We start from the raw sequence: 19,302 nt of genomic DNA, 5'->3' as shown, positions 1-19,302 counted from the left end.
TGTATAACACGCTCTGTGAACTGACTGCGACCAATGAAGTATCTACTCTGAGAAATGATTTCCACACGCACCAACCTGTCAGATATGTAATTAGAGTGCCATTTCCAACTCTATGACTATCAGAATCGATTCATTTCAGTCTGCTGGTGGAAATACAAAGATTTGCTGCTGTGTTAACCGCACAAATGTCTCATCACGTGTAGCAGAAAAGGGCAAACTTGTTATACTCTTATACACAGTCTGAGCTAGTAGTGCATTAATGCCTCAACTGTAATGACTTTTTATGCTAAGATGTGGAGAGGTTGCTAAAAGAACAGCATCTGTATGCCGTGTAATGCACTTCAAATGTCTGAATATGCAAAGGCCAAGTGCACGCTATTTGCTTTAAGAGGATATTGGTCAGTCTGCGGGCGACTGAAGTTCTCTGGAAGGTGGGCTTCGTAGATCTGCTTGGCCCGACCGTTACCCATGTCCACCATACTCTGAAAAAAAAAAAACAATAAAGAAATATTACTTAACAGTTATTAAAAAAAATACAATACAACATTATATACGCATTGACCCCATAAATTAGGAGGGCGGATTGGGACAAAGATAAATGTGGTAATAATAGCTGAAAACAAGACCACGACAGACTATTCAACCATCCATAATTAATTGGTTACCGAGAGCTGCAATTAACATTCAGAGAATGAGGTGCTCCTCTGACCTAGCAGATAGTTAGGGACTGTGCAGACACACACAATGATTAAACGAAAACTTCAAATACATTTATACACACCCCTTGCTTGGTGTGGGATTAAATCAATGTGACATGTTGGTTAAATAGACACAAACTCATTTCATGCTGCATTCGGACTAGCCAGGTTTTGTCACGCAACGCCCGTCGCCAAATGCCATTTTGTGTTCACACCGACCTTACGTCTCCAAATGTTGACATGCGCGTACGATGAACAACTCCTGGTTTACGTAACTTAAAAATAAGCAGTATAATGACTTTAACCTCGTGATTTTACAACAACTTTCCCCTATTACTTCAATCTCATAATAATACGCCAAAATTAATTTTATGTTGATACAGACCTTATATTGCCAAAAGTCTCAGCCAGTGAAACCAAACAACTTCCGGTTCACGTAACATAAAATGAGCAATAAAATGACTTTAATCTTGTAATATTACAATATTGGCCCGAACATAAGACTGTTTTTTGCATTGAAATAAGGCTGAAAAAGTGGGGGTCGTCTTATATTCACGGTCTAGATGTTATATCCATTCACGACGCTAGATGGCGCCAGATATCATTGAAGTGATGTTCTGTCATGACAGATCTCAGCTACTCTCAAGTTTAACCAGTTTGCATTATTTCATTGCAATGTTTTTCCTTATTCAGATTTGTTTCAAGACTACAGTTACAGTTAGACTTCACTTTGATGGTTAATGCATTTATTGCAATTTTGTTGTTTTATCACAATAGATTGGTCTATTTACATTTCAAAAACCAGAAGCCATTCACTTACGAAGGTGATTGCACTTTAGTTTACATATTTAAATGTTCAGATATTAAGATTTGAATGAGGCAAAATAACATGTTTTTTCTCTCAAATATATGTTATAATCATTTGTTTCAGATGTACTGTAATTATTTTCTGTATAAAAAATAATTTGGTGTTCAAAAAGTTTTTTCAAACTTGAGTCTTGAAAAAGAGGGGGGCGTCTTATAATCAGTGCCGTCTTATATTCGGGCCAATTTCAATCCTTTAAAAAGTGGGGTATCGCCTACGTTTCAGGTACAAGGTATAATTTTACAGCCCATTCAAGTAACATTTTTACCTTTAGTTGATTTGTGAAAGCTATATACAGTGGCGCCTCTACATACGAAGTTAATTCGTTACAGGTCGAGCAGGATTTTCCCATAAAACTACATTATAATTCCATTAATTTGTTCCACAGCCTGAAAACTTACACTAAATCCTTATTAAATACAGCTGGTACCATTACAAACAGCAGTTACACATATCAAAACAAATAAATTATGAATACAACTCTGAATACTAATATAATTACTAATATATATAATTACTTTCTCTTTTAATGTTCTGTTGCTGTAGACGTCAACTGCGGCGGACAGTAGGCGTGTTGTGTTGCACAACTTCTGAAATAGATGATCGAAAAACTTGAGGAAGCTGACGATGTTACCACAATAATAACTGTCACCTTAACTTATAAAGCCTGGCGAACGGAGGTCGGAGGAGGAAGGTCGAGATCGTAGACATTCTTCGGCCGTATTGTCGAACCAGTTACCGGACGCGCACACCCTCCTCATATTTTTCTATCATTTCAATGGCAAGCCTTAGAGGTGGGAATCTTTGGGCACCTAACGATTCGATTACGCTTCAGAGGCAACGATTCGATTATAAATCGATTATTGATGACACCCACAAACCCCCCAAGCGCTTAGCTGCTTTTAATGTTTCGTACATTAGTTACAAAAATCCTCTCAGGCTTAAATAAACGACTATTTCAGTATCAAGTTAACAGTTAAAAATAGTAAATAAAATACTCGGGTCCCCATTCTGTATCAGCAGCTTTTAACTACATTCAATTAAATTAAAGTTGTGAATCAACCGTTGAAGTTGTTAAAATTGTTCCCGTTATTCCATAATTTCCCTTCTGTCTACTTTAGACATGTGAAAGTTTTAAAACTGTTTTAAAGATAGATTAAAGTCAAGATTTTGCCGATTTAGGAGTATTTTAGATAAAAAGTTAATTAGGTTCGCTACAACAGAGCCTTCTAGAAAAGTCTCCTGCTTTAAGATGGCGGCTGTTTACTAATGCCGGTAATTCTGTCATTTCGCATCTAGTTTTCAATACATGTGCTGCCAACGCCGTTGAGTCTGTCATTTTGCATCTAGTTCTATATACATATGATATCTATTACCTACCGTAGCATGATGTGGACGTAGTTTGTAGCGGCTGTCGCCAGCAGTCAGGTATTATTGTTTTTTTATCTTGCGGCATGAGTTAAGCCGGAGCCGTGAGTTGAGCAATCTCATTACCCGGGTAATGACTAGCATGATGTTTGCTCTCGGGACGCAATGATGAACGGACTGCATTGCGCCGCGACCGTGCTGACTGTGTTTTAGTTCCGCTTTACTTGTCATATTTCAATAATCGGAATTTGGATTTTTGTGAATCGTTCTCGAATCTTGCACGGCCGAATCGCGAATAATCTAAGAATCGGAAATTTCGCACACTTCTAGTAAGCCTCATCTCTTTCCTTTTTTTTCACCACCTGCACTGACATTCTTGAAACCCATGTTGATTTCTCTTACAAGAAAATCCGTCGTGCGTCAGTCTTGCGGACACGTGACCCCCCCCGCCCTTTAATAGTACAATGTATGGCTTCATTCTCGTAATATTGCAACTTTAATCTCCTAATAATTTGACTATTTTTCTCTTTGGACTTCTATTCACTGGATATTGAGGAAGGTTCTGGCTTCGGCAACTGACGTCAAATGAAAGAAAAAAACATATTTTGATTGGTTGTTTCCCTGTCATCACTGAAATCTAGCGCAGAAAGATCAACTCAGCCATCTACTCTGCGGCGCGAGAATTCAACGTTTGACATCTCGGGGCGCAGCCCACCTCGTCAAACTGGCGACTTCGCCACTTCGTTAAGCGCGATGCCTGACGCGTGTTGCCGGTCACGAGGCCGCCGGTTGCCATTCCACATGCAATTACGTTGACTTTGGACAGAAACCCATCGCCATATCTGTTAAATTTTGAATTTGAAAAGAAGGGAAATTTTCCAGTGCTCACTGTGAGCTGTCCCACCACTCCAATCAAGTTCTCGTATATCTTACATTTTAAGGGACAGTACAAAATATATTAAAAAACAACTTATCAACAGCTTAGTCATTTTCAGGTGATCAGAATCTCATGGTGTTATGGTAAATGGTGTTATACTTATATAGTAGGCCTACCATTGTTGATATTAAATGCTGTGATTATGACTTGGCCCCATCCTGCTCCTCTTTAACAAAGTAAATTTGCTGTCCATTTTTTCAAGATATTCACAGGACATCTTTGTTTTGTTTTTTGGGCAGAAATGCCTTCTCCCTCCATGCATTCATCCCCTCTGTTGTTTCGGGTTTGTTCTCACTGTAAGGCACTAAATTTGCGACAACTGGCACTGTATTTTTGTTGTTGTTTTTTTTTTATATAAATACGAGAGGATTACGGGAAAACAGCGATACGGGAGGACGACGGAAAAGGGTAAAATACCGTAGTTTCCTGGTCAGAACGGGAGACATGACAGCTATGCCCATCGCACAAGAAAGAAACGCTGCCAGTCTGAACGTAGATTAGATTAACATCAATAGTCCCCTCAGTGTGAGATTAAAATGTATAAATATGATACTATGCACACAATACCTTACCATAAATTTCAGACTATAAGGTTCCCCGTAAATTTGACACCAAAACGGAATTTTTTCATTGATAAGCTGCACCTAAGACTGTCTCGTAAGACCGTCATAAATATAACATGGCACTGACATGAGTATTAATGAATGAATGTCATTGTAGTGGACCAAACATACACAAGGACACTGGTGTTTCAACTTAGGTGAAAATTCAATTTAATAAAAGTCACAAAAGAAACAGTTTAACAATACATCTTGGGCCCAATATAAAAGAGGCCAACATAACTAAAAGCTTCAACCAAACTGACCTCCAGACACATCTCTGTGGCTGTTTAAATCAGGGCGGACTCTACTAACGACCACCTGAAGGAGGTATGACAAATTAACCATTCATTGTCAACTTAATAAAACAACAGATGGAAAAATTACATTAACTTCAAACAATAATCAACTTATGTGCATTTAAACAAACAGTGAAAACTTTACCCCAAATAGTCATAATCAAATCAACTTAAATTTCCCTCTCCAGAATGGCAGGTGCCACATCTTGCACAGCTGTGGTCATTACCTCAAATTATAAAATAAAATCCAGTAAACATTCGGACAAATATTAACTTAAGTTTGCACCCATTAGAAATTACTAAGGCTGTCAAACGATTAAAATTTTTAATCGAGTTAATCAGAGCTTAAACATTAATTAATCGTAATTAATCGCAATTCAAACCATCTATAAAATATGCCATATTTTTCTGTAAATTATTATAGGAATGGAAAGATAAGACACAAGACAGATATATACATTCAACATTCTGTACATAAGTACTGTATTTGTTTATTATAACAATAAATCAACAAGATGGCATTAACATTATTAACATTCTGTTAAAGCGATCCATGGATAGAAATACTTGGAGTTCTTAAAAGATAAATGTTAGTACAAGTTATAGAAATTTTATATTAAAACCCCTCTTCATGTTTTCGTTTTAATAAAGTTTGTAAAATTTTCAATCAAAAAATAAACTAGTAGCTCGTCATTGTTGATGTCAATAATAATTATGGTGCTAAAACCCATAAAATCAGTCGCACCCAAGCACCAGCATAGGGCGATAAAACACAAAAAAAAGGTAACAAGTGGAAATGACACTTTGCTGTCATTTTAATCTGTCTGAGCGGGGCATGTGCGTTAAATGCGTCAAATATTTTAACGTAATTTATTTTAAAAATTAATTACCGCGATAATTTTGACAGCTCTAGAAAATACATGTCCAAAAAATGTCACATAAATTACCTAAATCTTGAAACACTAAATTGTGGTGGTAGTGGTAGCCACCACAGTCATCCAGCAAATTATCTCACTTTTTAATGGATGTAAAAGATCCTGGACATAAATGGAGTTACAGACAAAATTTGCCAGATGACATTTAATGACACCTGTCATAAGCATTCTAGCCTATGACAGTGTCATGTCATAATTTTGAAGGTCCTATGACAGTCTTATGACGCTGCTGTCAAATAAAGTGTTAACTCAAATGAATCAAGAATTAAGCCACACAGGACTATAAGCCTCAGGATTTAAAATGAGAGTCCAAAATTACAGTAATAACTAGAAGCGTCCAAAATTTCCGATTCTTAGATTATTCGTGATTCGGCCGTGCAAGATTCGAGAACGATTCACAAACATCCAAATTCCGATTATTGAAATATGTCAAGTAAAGCGGAAGTGAAACACATTCAGCGCGCCGTGCGGTCTTCGGCACGCAACGAGGAACGGAGCGAGAGTAACTAAACATCATGCTTGTCATTACCCGGCCCCTCGGGTAATGACAATGCTCAACTCACGGCTCTAGCCCAACTCATGCCGCGAGATAAAAAAACAACAACATACCTGACTGCTGCCAACAGCTGCTACAAACTACGTCCACATAATGGTAGGGTATATATCATATTTATATGGGACTAGATGCAAAATAACAGACTCGGTGGTGTTAGCAGCACATGTACAGAAAGCTAGATGCGGGCGTTAGTAAACGGCCGCCATCTTAAAGCAGTAGACTTCCCTGCAAGGCTGTTGTAGCAAACCTTCCAAGCGAACCTAATTAACTTTTTATCTAAAATACTCCTAAATCGGCAAAATATTGACTTGAATCTATCTTTAAAATAGTTTTTAAACTTTCACATGTCGAAAGTAGTCAGAAGGGAAATTATGGAATAAAGGGAGCAATTTTAACAACTTTAACGGTGGATTCACATTAAATTAATTTAATGTAGTTTAAAGCTGCTGATACAGAATGGCGATTTGAGTATATCATTTATTGATTTTAACTGTTAACTTGATACTGAAATAGTCGTTTATTTAAGCCTGCGAGGCTTTTTTTTTTTCTTTTAACAGTTTTTGTAACTAATGTACAAAACAAAAGCAGCTAATAACGGGGAGGGGGGGGTCATCAATAAACGATTTATAATCGAATCGTAGCCTCTGAATCTTAATCGAATCGTTAGGTGCCCAAAGATTCCCACCTCTAGTAATAACTGCCATTAACTTGTTGCTAGTGGGATCTCGAGAGATCGATCTCGCCAACTATTGTCTTTGTGTTTGTGTGTGTACCTGCATCTGCTCTTGGGTCCACTGGTCAAGATTGACAGATTTGACTCTGGAGATATGGACACCCAGGTTGCGGTGGATTCCAGCACAGCGGATGCACATGAATACACCAAGGTTCCATGAGGCCCACCGAGGACCTGGAAAAGAAAAAGAGGAAGGGAAAAAAATATTACTGCTTTAAAACTTCCCAAAGGATTTGCTTTTTTCATCACATAACTAAGTTATATGGCCACCAGGCCTAAGGATTGAAGGCTGTTTTCGGTGAGTGCCGACCAACCAAGAAGTTACATAACACTAAAAGAGGAGAGAACAAGAAACAATGCTATAAGCAGCCTGTGCATCTCAAGCAAATCCAGGACCTCTAGGCAGATGAAAGCTGGATTTTTATTCTTGTTGACACACATTCGGCTTCCGGAGAGGAGGGATGGAAATTTTAAATTATACCACAAGATGCTGCAACATGAGCCTGAGGGCTTAAATATTTTAAATCATGTGTCAAAATTTCTCTTGAAAGTAGAGAAGAATATCAAAATAAGATATTAAATACCTAGTTCAGCATATTTAGGGGAAAAAAAACAGTTAATGTTTTTTTTCTATTGATAAGTATAACTATTTTATTCATTGCCATGCCATTTTACATGCTGCCATTTTGCCGCGCACCTGCTTGGAAACACAAGCCAGGTCAGGTTTTATTAAGGCCTGCCTGCAGCATTACAAGCTCTCATCACAAAAACTGTTCATTTTTGACCAAGGTATGCTAGTGACTCTGCATCAAAAGTAGTTGGAAGTTGCTCCGAGCTAATCAAAGAAAAACAGAAGCGGATTAAGGATGCCCTTTAATACGGCAAATGTGTTTGATGATTTCATGGACTTTCAAACGGGCAACCTGGGTCAATATTGTTTTGGGTTTTTATTTTCTGTAAATGAGCATGTCAATGCAGGGAATATGTCAAATCATTTGATTGGCCTGACAAATTGAAGTGACTATTATAGATCCAGGCTACAAAATATTATTACTGCAATGCCTGCTGGAAGGGGGCAGAATTGCGCTTAGAGCAATAGGCCTGCCTGTCGGGTAAGAGCATCAGTGTGTTAATTCAGTGGCACTAATACGCTCGACAGCCTAAAGGGGCATTAAAGCAGGGATGACTGAGTGTTAAGCCTAAATCAACAAGCTGAGCCCCCGTAGCAGAACTCTATCTGTTGGATATCTGGCCTCCCTTTAGTTTGCGCTCTCAAAAAAGACGGCGCATGCATGAAATTGTCTCTGCGGGCCACTCGCACGGGGCTCTTTAAAAATCATTGCTGAAGTGTGCGACAATCTAATCAAAACACAACAGACCGTGAACTAAAATTGTTCAAGATATAAAAGCAGAAAGATGAGGAACTGCTACGAACGTTGACCATTTTGTGTGTACCAAACACACATAAAAAATTATTAAATACATTTTAGATATTGTTTCTACTTCCTTATTGCAAAAGATGTGATGTGATTCAATGGAATGTAAAGGCCACAGGGACGCACAGCAGAGAGCTGAAAGAGCCGCATGCAACTCACGTGCCAAGGATTGCCAACCCCTGGTCAATGTAATTTTGTCTCTGTTTATTAGGACTTACAGAGATCCCTCGTTTTTCGAGGTTTATGGGGACCAGAACCCGCCGCGATAGGTAGAAAACCCGCGAAGTAGCGCCCAACCCCCCCATTTTTAAAATTTTTTTTTGTCCGTTCACTGTTTTTATTCAGATTTACCATTGGAAAGAGATACACACTGTATAAGACGTTTTTTCACTTTTTTCCCCATAGTAGAATAGAAAAAAAAAACTATGTATATCCAGTGGGGCAAATAAGTAATTAGTCAACCACTAATTGTGCAAGTTCTTCCACTTGAAAATGTTAGAGAGGCCTGTAATTGTCAATGTGGGTAAACCTCAACCATGAGACAGAATGTCGGGAAAAAAAACTGAAAATCACATTGTTTGATTTTTTTAAAGAATTTATTTGCAAATCACGTTGCCAAAATAAGTATTTGGTCAATACCAAAAGTTCATCTCAATACTTTGTTATGTACCCTTTGTTGGTAATAACGGAGGCCAAACGTTTTCTGTAACTGTTCACAAGCTTTTCACACATGGTTGCTGGTATTTTGGCCCATTCCTCCATGCAGATCTCCTCTAGAGCAGTGATGTTTTGGGGCTGTCATTGGGCAACACGGACTTTCAACTCCCTCCACAGATTTTCTATGGGGTTGAGATCTGGAGACTGGCTAGGCCACTCCAGGATCTTGAAATGCTTCTTACGAAGCCACTCCTTTGTTGCTCTGGCTGTGTGTTTGGGATCATTGTCATGCTGAAAGACCCAGCCACGTCTCATCTTCAATGCCCTCACTGATGGAAAGAGATTTTCACTCAAAATCTCTCGATACATGGCCCCATTCATTCTTTCCTTTACACAGATCAGTCGTCCTGGTCCCTTTGCAGAAAAACAGCTACAAAGCATGATGTTTCCACCCCCATGCTTCACAGTGGGTATGGTGTTCTTCGGATGCAATTCAGTATTCTTTCTCCTCCAAACAAGAGAACCAGTGTTTCTACAAAAAAGTTCTATTTTGGTTTCATCTAACCATAAAACATTCTCCCAGTCCTCTTCTGGATCATCCAAATGCTCTCTAGCGAACCGCAGACGGGCCTGGACGTGTACTGGCTTCAGCAGGGGGACGCGTCTGGCAATGCAGGATTTGAGTCCCTGGCGGCGCATTGTGTTACTGATAGTAGACTTTGTTACTGTGGTCCCAGCTCTCTGTAAGTCATTCACTGAGTGGTTCTGGGATTTTTGCTCACCGTTCTTGTTATCATTTTGACGCCACGGGGTGAGATCTTGCATGGAGCCCCAGATCGAGGGAGATTATCAGTGGTCTTGTATGTCTTCCATTTTCTAATAATTGCTCCCACAGTTGATTTCTTTACACCAAGCGTTTTACCAATTGCAGATTCAGTCTTCCCAGCCTGGTGCAGGTCTACAATTTTGTCTCTGGTGTCCTTCGACAGCTCTTTGGTTTTGGCCATAGCGGAGTTTGGAGTGTGACGGACTGAGCTTGCGGACATGTGTCTTTTATACCGATAATGACTTTAACAGGTGCCATTAATACAGGTAACGAGTGGAGCCTCGTTAGACCTCGTTAGAAGAAGTTAGACCTCTTTGACAGCCAGAAATCTTGCTTGTTTGTAGGTGACCAAATACTTATTTTCCACTCTAATTTGGAAATCCATTCTTCAAAAATCAAACAATGTGATTTTCGGGTTTTTTTTCCCACATTGTCTCTCATGGTTGAGGTTTACCCATGTTGACAATTACAGGCTTCTCTAATCTTTTCAAGTAGGAGAACTTGCACAATTGGTGATTGACTAAATACTTATTTGCCCCACTGTATACTCTATATATTTTAATAAATGGTTCTTGAACACTTCAAATAGTTATAAGTTTTAAACAAGTTGCTGTCCCACCCATCTTTAAACAAGAACAAAGCAGAAAAATGTGTGTCTTTAATAAATGCTTCAGTGAGAGTCCACTCAAATCTGCTCAAACTGCTCACTTACACACAATGAGTTGCCACAGCAACTGTTTAACAAGCTAAGCGAATATTGACGCATGCGGCGCTTTGAAGTTTTGGCTTCCAAGCATCTCAGGCAAGATCTAACCTTAACGTCTGTCGATCTTGTTAACTTTAATAAGCAACAGGCACTGCCTGATAAGGAAAAACAGCAGGGGTTAGAATGAGACGACGTGATCGGATCAGGACAGGTCATCTGTATTTATTTATTTATTTTGTAATTGAAAAAAAAAAAAAAAAAATCCGTGATGGACTGATCATTTGGATTACTTTCAGAATATAATTCATGCTTACATTTTCATGATAATCACAACAGAGGGCAAACATTGCTTTATTCGATCATAATAACATGTTCGCTACATCTCAAACTGGTAGTTACTAATGACCACGAAACAAGATACTACCTGCTAGTACTTTGAACAAAACACAAATTAGTTCATTACGAGAGTACCTCTGGTGTAGTCTTTATCCCCAACTCTCTAACATCATCAGGCAAAGATTTAAACATAGCAAGATTTGAACAATGCTGTGACATTCCAGAATATTCCCTGACATAATCCTGCTGACCTGTTTCAACACAATGCGTTATTGCTCTTACACTTTCATGCAGGTAAATTTGTTCAAATCACGAAGAGTGACAAAATGAGGGCATCCAGTCTTGCTGACGGTAAAACTGTCAACTGAAGTGGACCAAGTCATACTTGAGTATGAAAGAACATAAGAAACATGCACAAGACACTGATACAAGCAGACATGTGCTGGCATTCACACAAACACAGGGTAATTGCACACACGCAATCATAAACAAAGTCATCAGAGCCGAGAGAAGCACAAACAAACGTATACCCTGCAGCCTTGATGAGGGACAGTGGAACTCCACTAGAACATGGAGGAAGGGTGGCAGCCAGCAGAGCATGAAATTAAAGCCCCGACACCCTGTGTGAGTGTGTGTGCGCATGTTTGTAATGTGCTATGACACTGTTCTGAAGCATCAATCAGAAATTAGAAGTGGATAAACTGCCAATGAACACATGTAAATACCATCACATAATATATGAAGATGTTTGTTTATTAAGGCTGCAACAACTAATCGATTAAAATCGATTAATAAAATTAGTTGCCAACGGATTTCATAATCTGATATTTGCCGGCAGCTGTGAGCAGTCCTGTTTGGGTCCTTCTTTGTGCGTAATGTGAGGTTGCTCACGCACGCCAGTGATTAAAACTAGAGAGAGAGAGAGAGAGGTCACTGTAACACTCAGGTTGGGATGCTGAATCGATAATACTATATTACTAAGTGTCGAAAGCTATCAATTATTTAATTAATCTATTGATTTGTTAGTTCGAATAATCAGATTACGAACATTTAATGCGTTGCAAAATAAAACTTAAGGAAATGTAGAAATAAGAAGTGTTTATGCTTGCAACAGTACTTACCGCCAATTTATTTTGGCTTGCTTCAATTGCACTTTCAAAAGAGCATTAAATGCAAATACAAAATGCCTGAGTGTTTCTTCAAACGATGTATTTCATTTCACAAGAGCAATAAATGCATTTACAGTGTATCACAAAAGTGAGAACATCCTTCGCATTTCTGCAGATATTTAAATATATCTTTCCATGGGACAACACTGACAAAATAGCACTTTGACACAATGAAAAGTAGTTTGTGTGCAGCTTATATAATAGAGTTCATTTATTTTCCCCTCAAAATAACTTAAAATATAGCCATTAAGATATAAACCCCTGGCAACAAAAGTGAGTATACCACATGAGAACGACGTACATCCCTAAATGTCCAAATTGAGTACTGCTTGTCATTTTCCCTCCAAAATGTCAGGTGACTCGCTACAGGACTGCTGTCAGCATTGCTGCAGGGATTGAAGAGGTGGGGGGTCAGCCTGTTAGTGCTCAGACCATATGCCGTACTCTACATCAAATTGGTGTGCACGGCTGTCACCCCAGGAGGAAGCCTCTTCTGAAGATGGCACACAAGAAAGCCCGCAAACAGTTTTGGTGAAGACAAGTCCACAAAGCACATTGATTACTGGAACCATGTCCTATGGTCTGATGAGACGAAGATTAATTTGTTTGGTTCCGATGGTCTCAAGCATGTGAGGCGGCGACTAGGTGAGGAGAACAAAGATAATATGTCACGCCTACAGTCAAGCATTGTGGTGGGAATGACCCCCCACCTCTTCAATCTCTGCAGCAATGCTGACAGCACTCCTATAACGAGTCACATGACATTTTGGAAGGAAAATGACAAGCAGTACTCAATTTGGACATTTAGGGATGTACGTGGTTCCCATGCGGTGTACTCACTTTTGTTGCCAGGGGTTTAGATATTAATGGCTATATTTTAAGTTGTTCTGAGGGGCTAATAAATTAACTCTATTATACAGTGGGGAGAACAAGTATTTGATACAAGTATCAAATACTTGTTCTCCCCACTGTATAAGCTGCACACAGACTACTTTTCATTGTGTCATGTGTCAAAGTGTCATTTTGTCAGTGTTGTCCCATGAAAAGATATACTTAAATATCTGCAGAACTGCAAGGGGTGTACTTACTTTTGTGATACACTGTAAAAATAAATTAAAATACCTATGCTTAGCCTGAAACGGTTAACAAAAAAATAACTGAATGCTGATCTTAGTACAACAAAAGAACAATTGGCTAACTTGCGCGGCAAAAGAACGTTAGCTTAAATGCTAGAAAACGCTACGTCTCCCCCCCCCCCCCCCCCCCCAGAGCTCTAACAAATCGTTCAAACATATATTCCCACCAAAGACTGATAATTATACTTCTAAACTAAATTACGAATTCATAAACAATCATATAAGCTCAAACAAAAGCTTACAACCTTATGTTGGTCTTAACAGGGATCTGCAGGATAAAGCCATTTTAGCTTAGTTGTTCATATTTAATGTTGCTACTAGAAGACAGTATATCCACCCAAATGAATAAAACTAAATGCAAACACTTTCAAAACAAACTATTAAAAAGCCACTCTAATTACATGAATCCTTCAAAGTTTTTTTCTAATCCAATTACTCAAGTTCATCGATAAATCGTTGCAGCCCTAGTTAAATTTACTGTGCCTCCTTGAGAGGTGGGTAAATTAAGCCATTTGGATTGTTTGTATTCTTTGTTGATGAGACGTTACTACTTCACACGGAGCGCTAAGCTAGTTAGCAATTATGCAAATCAATGTCTTAATTGTCAATTTGTATTGTGTTTTAGAGAAGAATATTAGCAAATCAGTTATTGTTAGATAGTAAAGTTATCTAATTTCTTTTAATAAAGGAACCAGACACATAAATCCATTCATATAATAGCTCGGAGTCTCCTTTCAACACAAACTTCCATTCAAACTTTAAATTGTCATATAGTGTGCCTTGAAATTGGATTTGGATTATATATATATTTACGAACAACTGTTTAATAAAGAAAACTGATTCATTACAGTCTGCCTCCTCCTTATTCAATTTTGTTGTTTAGTTTGTTTAAAGAAAATAAATGACTCATTGACACAATTTATATCAGCGCTTTGCTCGCAAGAAAACAATATACAGCAGCACTTGTTTGAATGAACATGACTTTTGTCTGATTTGTGTACTGAGAAATTCTTTTTATGTTTTATACTGAGAAACTTTCTTGAAATCTTTATGTATTTAAAAAAGTACAATTGTAGACTACGGTTAAGTCAGGAAGCTGTAGTAAAATATTGTTTTTGATAATTGAAATTGTTTTGTAATTGAAAAATGTGACATTTGCCCGATTAATCGACTGATTGTTTAATTAATCGTCCGATTAATTGATCATAAAAATAATCGTTATTTGGAGCCTTATTGTTTATGCAGGAGAAATCATTGATCTACCAGTATTGCTGTTCCATTTATTTTTTACGCTACGCTGTATTCACATGGGCAGTTGTCTCAGTCACAACGCTGTATGGCAATTCTACAAGATAATAGTTAGAATTTGTATCCAGCATTTTCAGACGCTTCTCAGAAGCCGATTACAGCTGTCTTTTGGCTGGTAAGACCCTGGATTGGTGGCCAGTCAAAAGCTCAACACAGAGTAAAGTCATATTTATTTAGTCTTAAATTAACATAACATGCATGTCACAAACAAGGAGATCAGTTGTCACACTGAAAAGTCAGTTGAGATTCAAACACTGAAATTTTTAGTCCTAGGCAGACGTGCTAACACAATGCCCCATCTTGCTTATTCGTTTTGCATCATAACACTCATTATATTGAGACGCACTGGCGCATTCCTTGACCTTAGGCATAATTCGGATGACTGAATCATACAGACCTCACTCATGGAGAAAGAACAAGTTTGATCAAATTATCAATTCATTTAGACTTCCCAAATAAAAAGCAAGACAGGGTTGGAGTTCAAGCACATCCCCTTTTCTAGCCCCGAAAGATGAGGCATTTTAAATCATGTTTATATGCTAATGTAGAGATGTAGGTTTGCATTTTGTTTTTTACATTACAATCAAATCAAAATATAGCAGAGAATTGTTCTAATAATTAATTTTTGGGTGTTTCTGTAAAAATTAACTTAGAAAATCCATGCTATGAAACACAATTGAATCTAAAAAAAAAATTACTTATATTTTTCCGTAAATATCACAATTTTACTGTACAGTACTGTACCACAAAATATCTATCGATTGACGCAAAACCATTCTTGAAGGTTGTTTGATGCTATGCTGCCATCTACTGGTCTTATAGTGTGATGCAGTAACATCCTAAAAGAAAACGTTCATAATGCCAGACCAAGGTAAACAACTATCAAAATCACTGTCTCCACTTCTGCAATGTGTAATGGGGTTTTTTTGACATAGTTTGTCAATCGTTAAGTCAGTCAGCGAGGATTATGAAATGAAACTTTTGTGGGGGGTCAATAATGCTTAACAAAGTTTAGCCTCATTAGTTCAATTCTGACAATTAGGCCCTGTTACTCAAAACTAACATGGATCAATTGAATTTGCTGGGTTTCCCCTCACTGACAGTCAAACACGGCGATTAGACGCTGGCTCAAAAGGTGTTTTATGATTTATCTGCTCTTAAATCACCATTGCCATTTTTAACTCATTGTGATTGACATCAAATCAATTTTAACTGGGATGGCTAGCATTAACTATCATGTTTCACTGCCAGGCAGCGCTTGACATCCAATTAGAGTTGACTGGGGGACTGGCAGCCCTCCCAGTCAAAATGGATTCGACATCATCGCAATCAATGGCAGGCAATGAGTTAAAAAGCTGATTCTTCCACACACGTAGCAACATTTTTAATTTACTGCACATGAATCTTAAACTGTCATCATGAATGATTCGTAGGGTAATATCAAAGGCAAGGGTTTGTAGTACTCAAGTTACTAAGTACTAAGTTATACTAAGTACTAAGTTATATGTACTGTATGAATCAAGGGCATAGGTTTGTATAGGGACGGTAGGGACATAACACTACCAACTTTTCAGTTTTCAAGATGCTGAAATTGTCCCCACCAACCTTTAAGCAACCTTATTTGCACTGTATTATGTGTTCAGTGATATAGGTAATTTAGATAGACTTCCCATATGTTGTAAGGATAGAATAGACCCCGCCATTATTAAGGGAATTATTTTCATTATGTTCAGACTAACATTTATCCTTTTTCACTTGCTGAATGTGCCAGTCCCCCCCCCCCAAAAGCACGTTTGATTGGCTGATGACTTGACCCCCCCTCTCCCGCCACACCCGCCACACAGACACACACACTCACACAGCTCCGACAGAAATACAATATGCTGCCTCCTACGTTCCCTACGAAGAGGATATTAGAACTATTTTCGGCCGGCGCCAGCCACTGTAAGTAAGGTAAAAAAAGACCTCATGTTGTGGTGGGGGAAACACTACTAATTTTACTACCGAAAGTCCGACCTGCATCACAGTTAGCATAGCATTAAACTGTGTGAACTTGCTAACCCGCAAAACTATTGCAGTCAGGCAAGCCTCCACAAGAAAAAACGAAGTCGAGCTAGCCGTCCCTCATTCAGATCTAGGCATGTGCCGATTACCAGTTTCAAGATATACCGAGGTATGAAAACGTCAAGGTTTCAAAATCGCAAAAGTTTTCCGTCATACCGTCCCTATGGTATTAGTTATTTTTAATGTCCCAAAAATGCAGAAATCCCTCATTTGCAGCTGTAAAGCTCAACCCTCCCCCACCAGTTGTTGCTCAGTGTCAGTGAGTCAGCTGGAGGAGGTGAAATTCCTGAACGTTTTCCCCCCATCGAAGAAAATGAAATTGCTGGTATGGGAATACATCGGCTACAGAAAAGTTACAGACTGCCGCGGTTTAGAGGAGGAGGGCCAACCGACATGTAAAACATGTTTGCGGAGAGCGGCTACCAAGGAGGCAATACCTCTAATATGATTTCGCATTTATACAAAAAATTAAAGGTTAGTAAACATAGTCATGAACATTTCCCACCAGCTAAGAAAGTTAACTCCAGCGTGTTTAGTGTGTCTAGCGGTGGTAAAACGTGTTTTTTTTTCCTCTCTGGCAACTGTCTGTGTTGAGAGAGTGTGTGTATAATGTAAACATGATACGAGTCATACACACGTGCTTTTTATGGAAAATAATTCAATTATTTTTGTTCTGACGGAAATAATGTTGAGCTGCGGCTGTGGGTTTAGGATCAGATAAAGGACTGCATTTATTTTAATTTTATTCTGAATATTTTGTTGTTGTTGTTTTTTTGTTTTTTTTTTAACTTAACACTATATTTATGTTCCAATTTGCTCATGTTTTGAAAAAATAAAAATCCTGTTCAATGGAAAAAAGCTTTTGTTGTTTTTTTTAAACCCAGATACCGGTATCTCAAAGTAATACATTTTAGAGCTGTAATAATTGCAATACCGTGAAACCGTGAAATTTTGGCTTAAGGTTATCATACTGTTAGAATATCATACCGGCACATGCCTATTTAGATCATTGTTTGCATTATGCGCATTACTGTAATGCAGTCTTGGGGTAGTCTAGGATGCCTCAGATATAGATCGGTCCTTGGACATCTCAGATTTTTTTTTCCATTAATTTTTTCCCTCATCACTTTTATATTACAATACTTTGGTTTGAGCCTAGAGATGCTCCAGTGTCCCCCAGAAGTGAACCCAAGCTTGGAAACCTCCCTTTTTTTTTCCTTTTTTTTTTTTTAAATAAAGTGACTTGCACTTCAAAACGTTTCTTTAGTAGCTTTTGAAAACAAAGGTTTAAATCGAACGTTGTGTCACCTGAACCAATACACATGAAAGTTAGTATAAGTCAATACATATTTATATTGCATTGATCATTTAGCCTATCAATGAATTTGGTTCATATGCGTGAGAAATGTAGCCCTGTTCAATAATCTGTTTGGTCTTGTTAATGTCCCGTCCCTAGCAAAAAGTGTACATGCAGGTAATGCTTATATCGTTCCTACCGATGTTAAGACAAAACCTACGCCTTGATTTGAATATTTCGCTAGAATTTAATAAGGTACAAGGACGCTTTCCGCTCATAAATAAAGCAGCCAAGGACGTGACATCGATACATCATCGTACGTCACTGTCAAGTTCATGACAGCTTTGCAAAACAAAAGTGGAAGCAATTGCTAATAGATTTCAAACCAAAAGGAATTTCCCAAAAGTCACTTACACTGTAACGTTTTGATGAATGTATAAATAAGCATAGCAATATTTTGTATTGAAAGTTATCTAAGAGTAACCCCTTTGAATTATTACCTGTTTGCAGTTACACTACAGGCGCCCTATTGCTTTTACTTTTTAGATACTTAGCGGAAGATGTGTATTATATGATGTGAACTGATATAACTTTGTCATTTACCTTTTTAAATTAATTCATGCGCTAAACGCGATCGTTACATGACATAACATTAAAGCATCGATGTTGGAAATATTCGTTTTATGGTATTGTGGTCGTTTTTATGCTGAGAACAGGAAAGAGTTGTAGCATAGGAAACTGTCAGGTTGCTAGCTTTGTAAAATGTTACAATCAAACACACACACCATTTTAACATTTCGCACAGTCATTTGGAGTATTTCGATTGCCAGACATGCAAACTTTACCTTTTGCCTCACAGTCGGCACAGTATTTGTTCTCGTCCTCTCTCAGCAGGTTCGATAGAATGGCCTGATGCTGCTCATTCAGTTTCTGGGCTTTTTCTCTTTCAGAACGCGTCGTCATGTCTGCTGAAGTGTGGATGTTAGTCCTTTAGCGTTGACAGCCGAGGAATATGACAAAGACAGCAAGTTGATGTTTAAAAGGGTTGTGTCATGCCCGTCAAGCCCAGCCTCAATGTGACTGCACTGCTAGCATCCAACCTGCTAACAAGGTAACATGGAGCGGCAGCATCCCTGCTGCGTTCAAGAACATCGGATATTTTAATGAGACAGGTGGACACAGCTATTCGGTTCACATTTTAACCCTTTCAGGGACAGTGGTCACTACAGTGGACAGCTAGCAATTCAAAACTTGACACTTATAACCTTTCACCCTAAATAGGCCAAGTGACATTAAAAATATTTAATACTAGCAATTATTATTAAATAATGCATTTTAATTGTTAATAAGTATAGTATTTTTAAAAGAGTAGCAAAT

General features: G+C 38.2%; 1 protein-coding gene across 2 annotated transcripts in view; it reads right to left on the bottom strand.

The window, feature by feature from the left end:
- The window catches only part of LOC130922844 (stromal membrane-associated protein 1-like), a 102,545-nt gene extending 83,456 nt beyond the window's left edge, over positions 1–19,089 (bottom strand). Inside the window, exons 1-3 of one of the 2 annotated variants that reach the window (XM_057848022.1) lie at positions 18,771–19,089; positions 7,031–7,164; positions 397–482 (exon numbers count right to left, since the gene is read on the bottom strand). In XM_057848022.1, the coding sequence (XP_057704005.1) occupies positions 397–482; positions 7,031–7,164; positions 18,771–18,888 (338 nt within the window). In that variant the 5' untranslated portion in view covers positions 18,889–19,089. The remainder of the gene's footprint in view (positions 1–396; positions 483–7,030; positions 7,165–18,770) is intronic. The other variant, XM_057848023.1, reaches the window with a different exon arrangement.
- Between the last annotated feature and the right edge of the window lie 213 nt (positions 19,090–19,302).

The sequence above is a fragment of the Corythoichthys intestinalis genome, chromosome 10, assembly GCF_030265065.1.
Source record: "Corythoichthys intestinalis isolate RoL2023-P3 chromosome 10, ASM3026506v1, whole genome shotgun sequence".
NCBI lineage: Eukaryota > Metazoa > Chordata > Actinopteri > Syngnathiformes > Syngnathidae > Corythoichthys > Corythoichthys intestinalis.
Note: the sequence above shows the minus strand (reverse complement) of the source record. Positions and strands in the feature narration are given on the sequence as shown.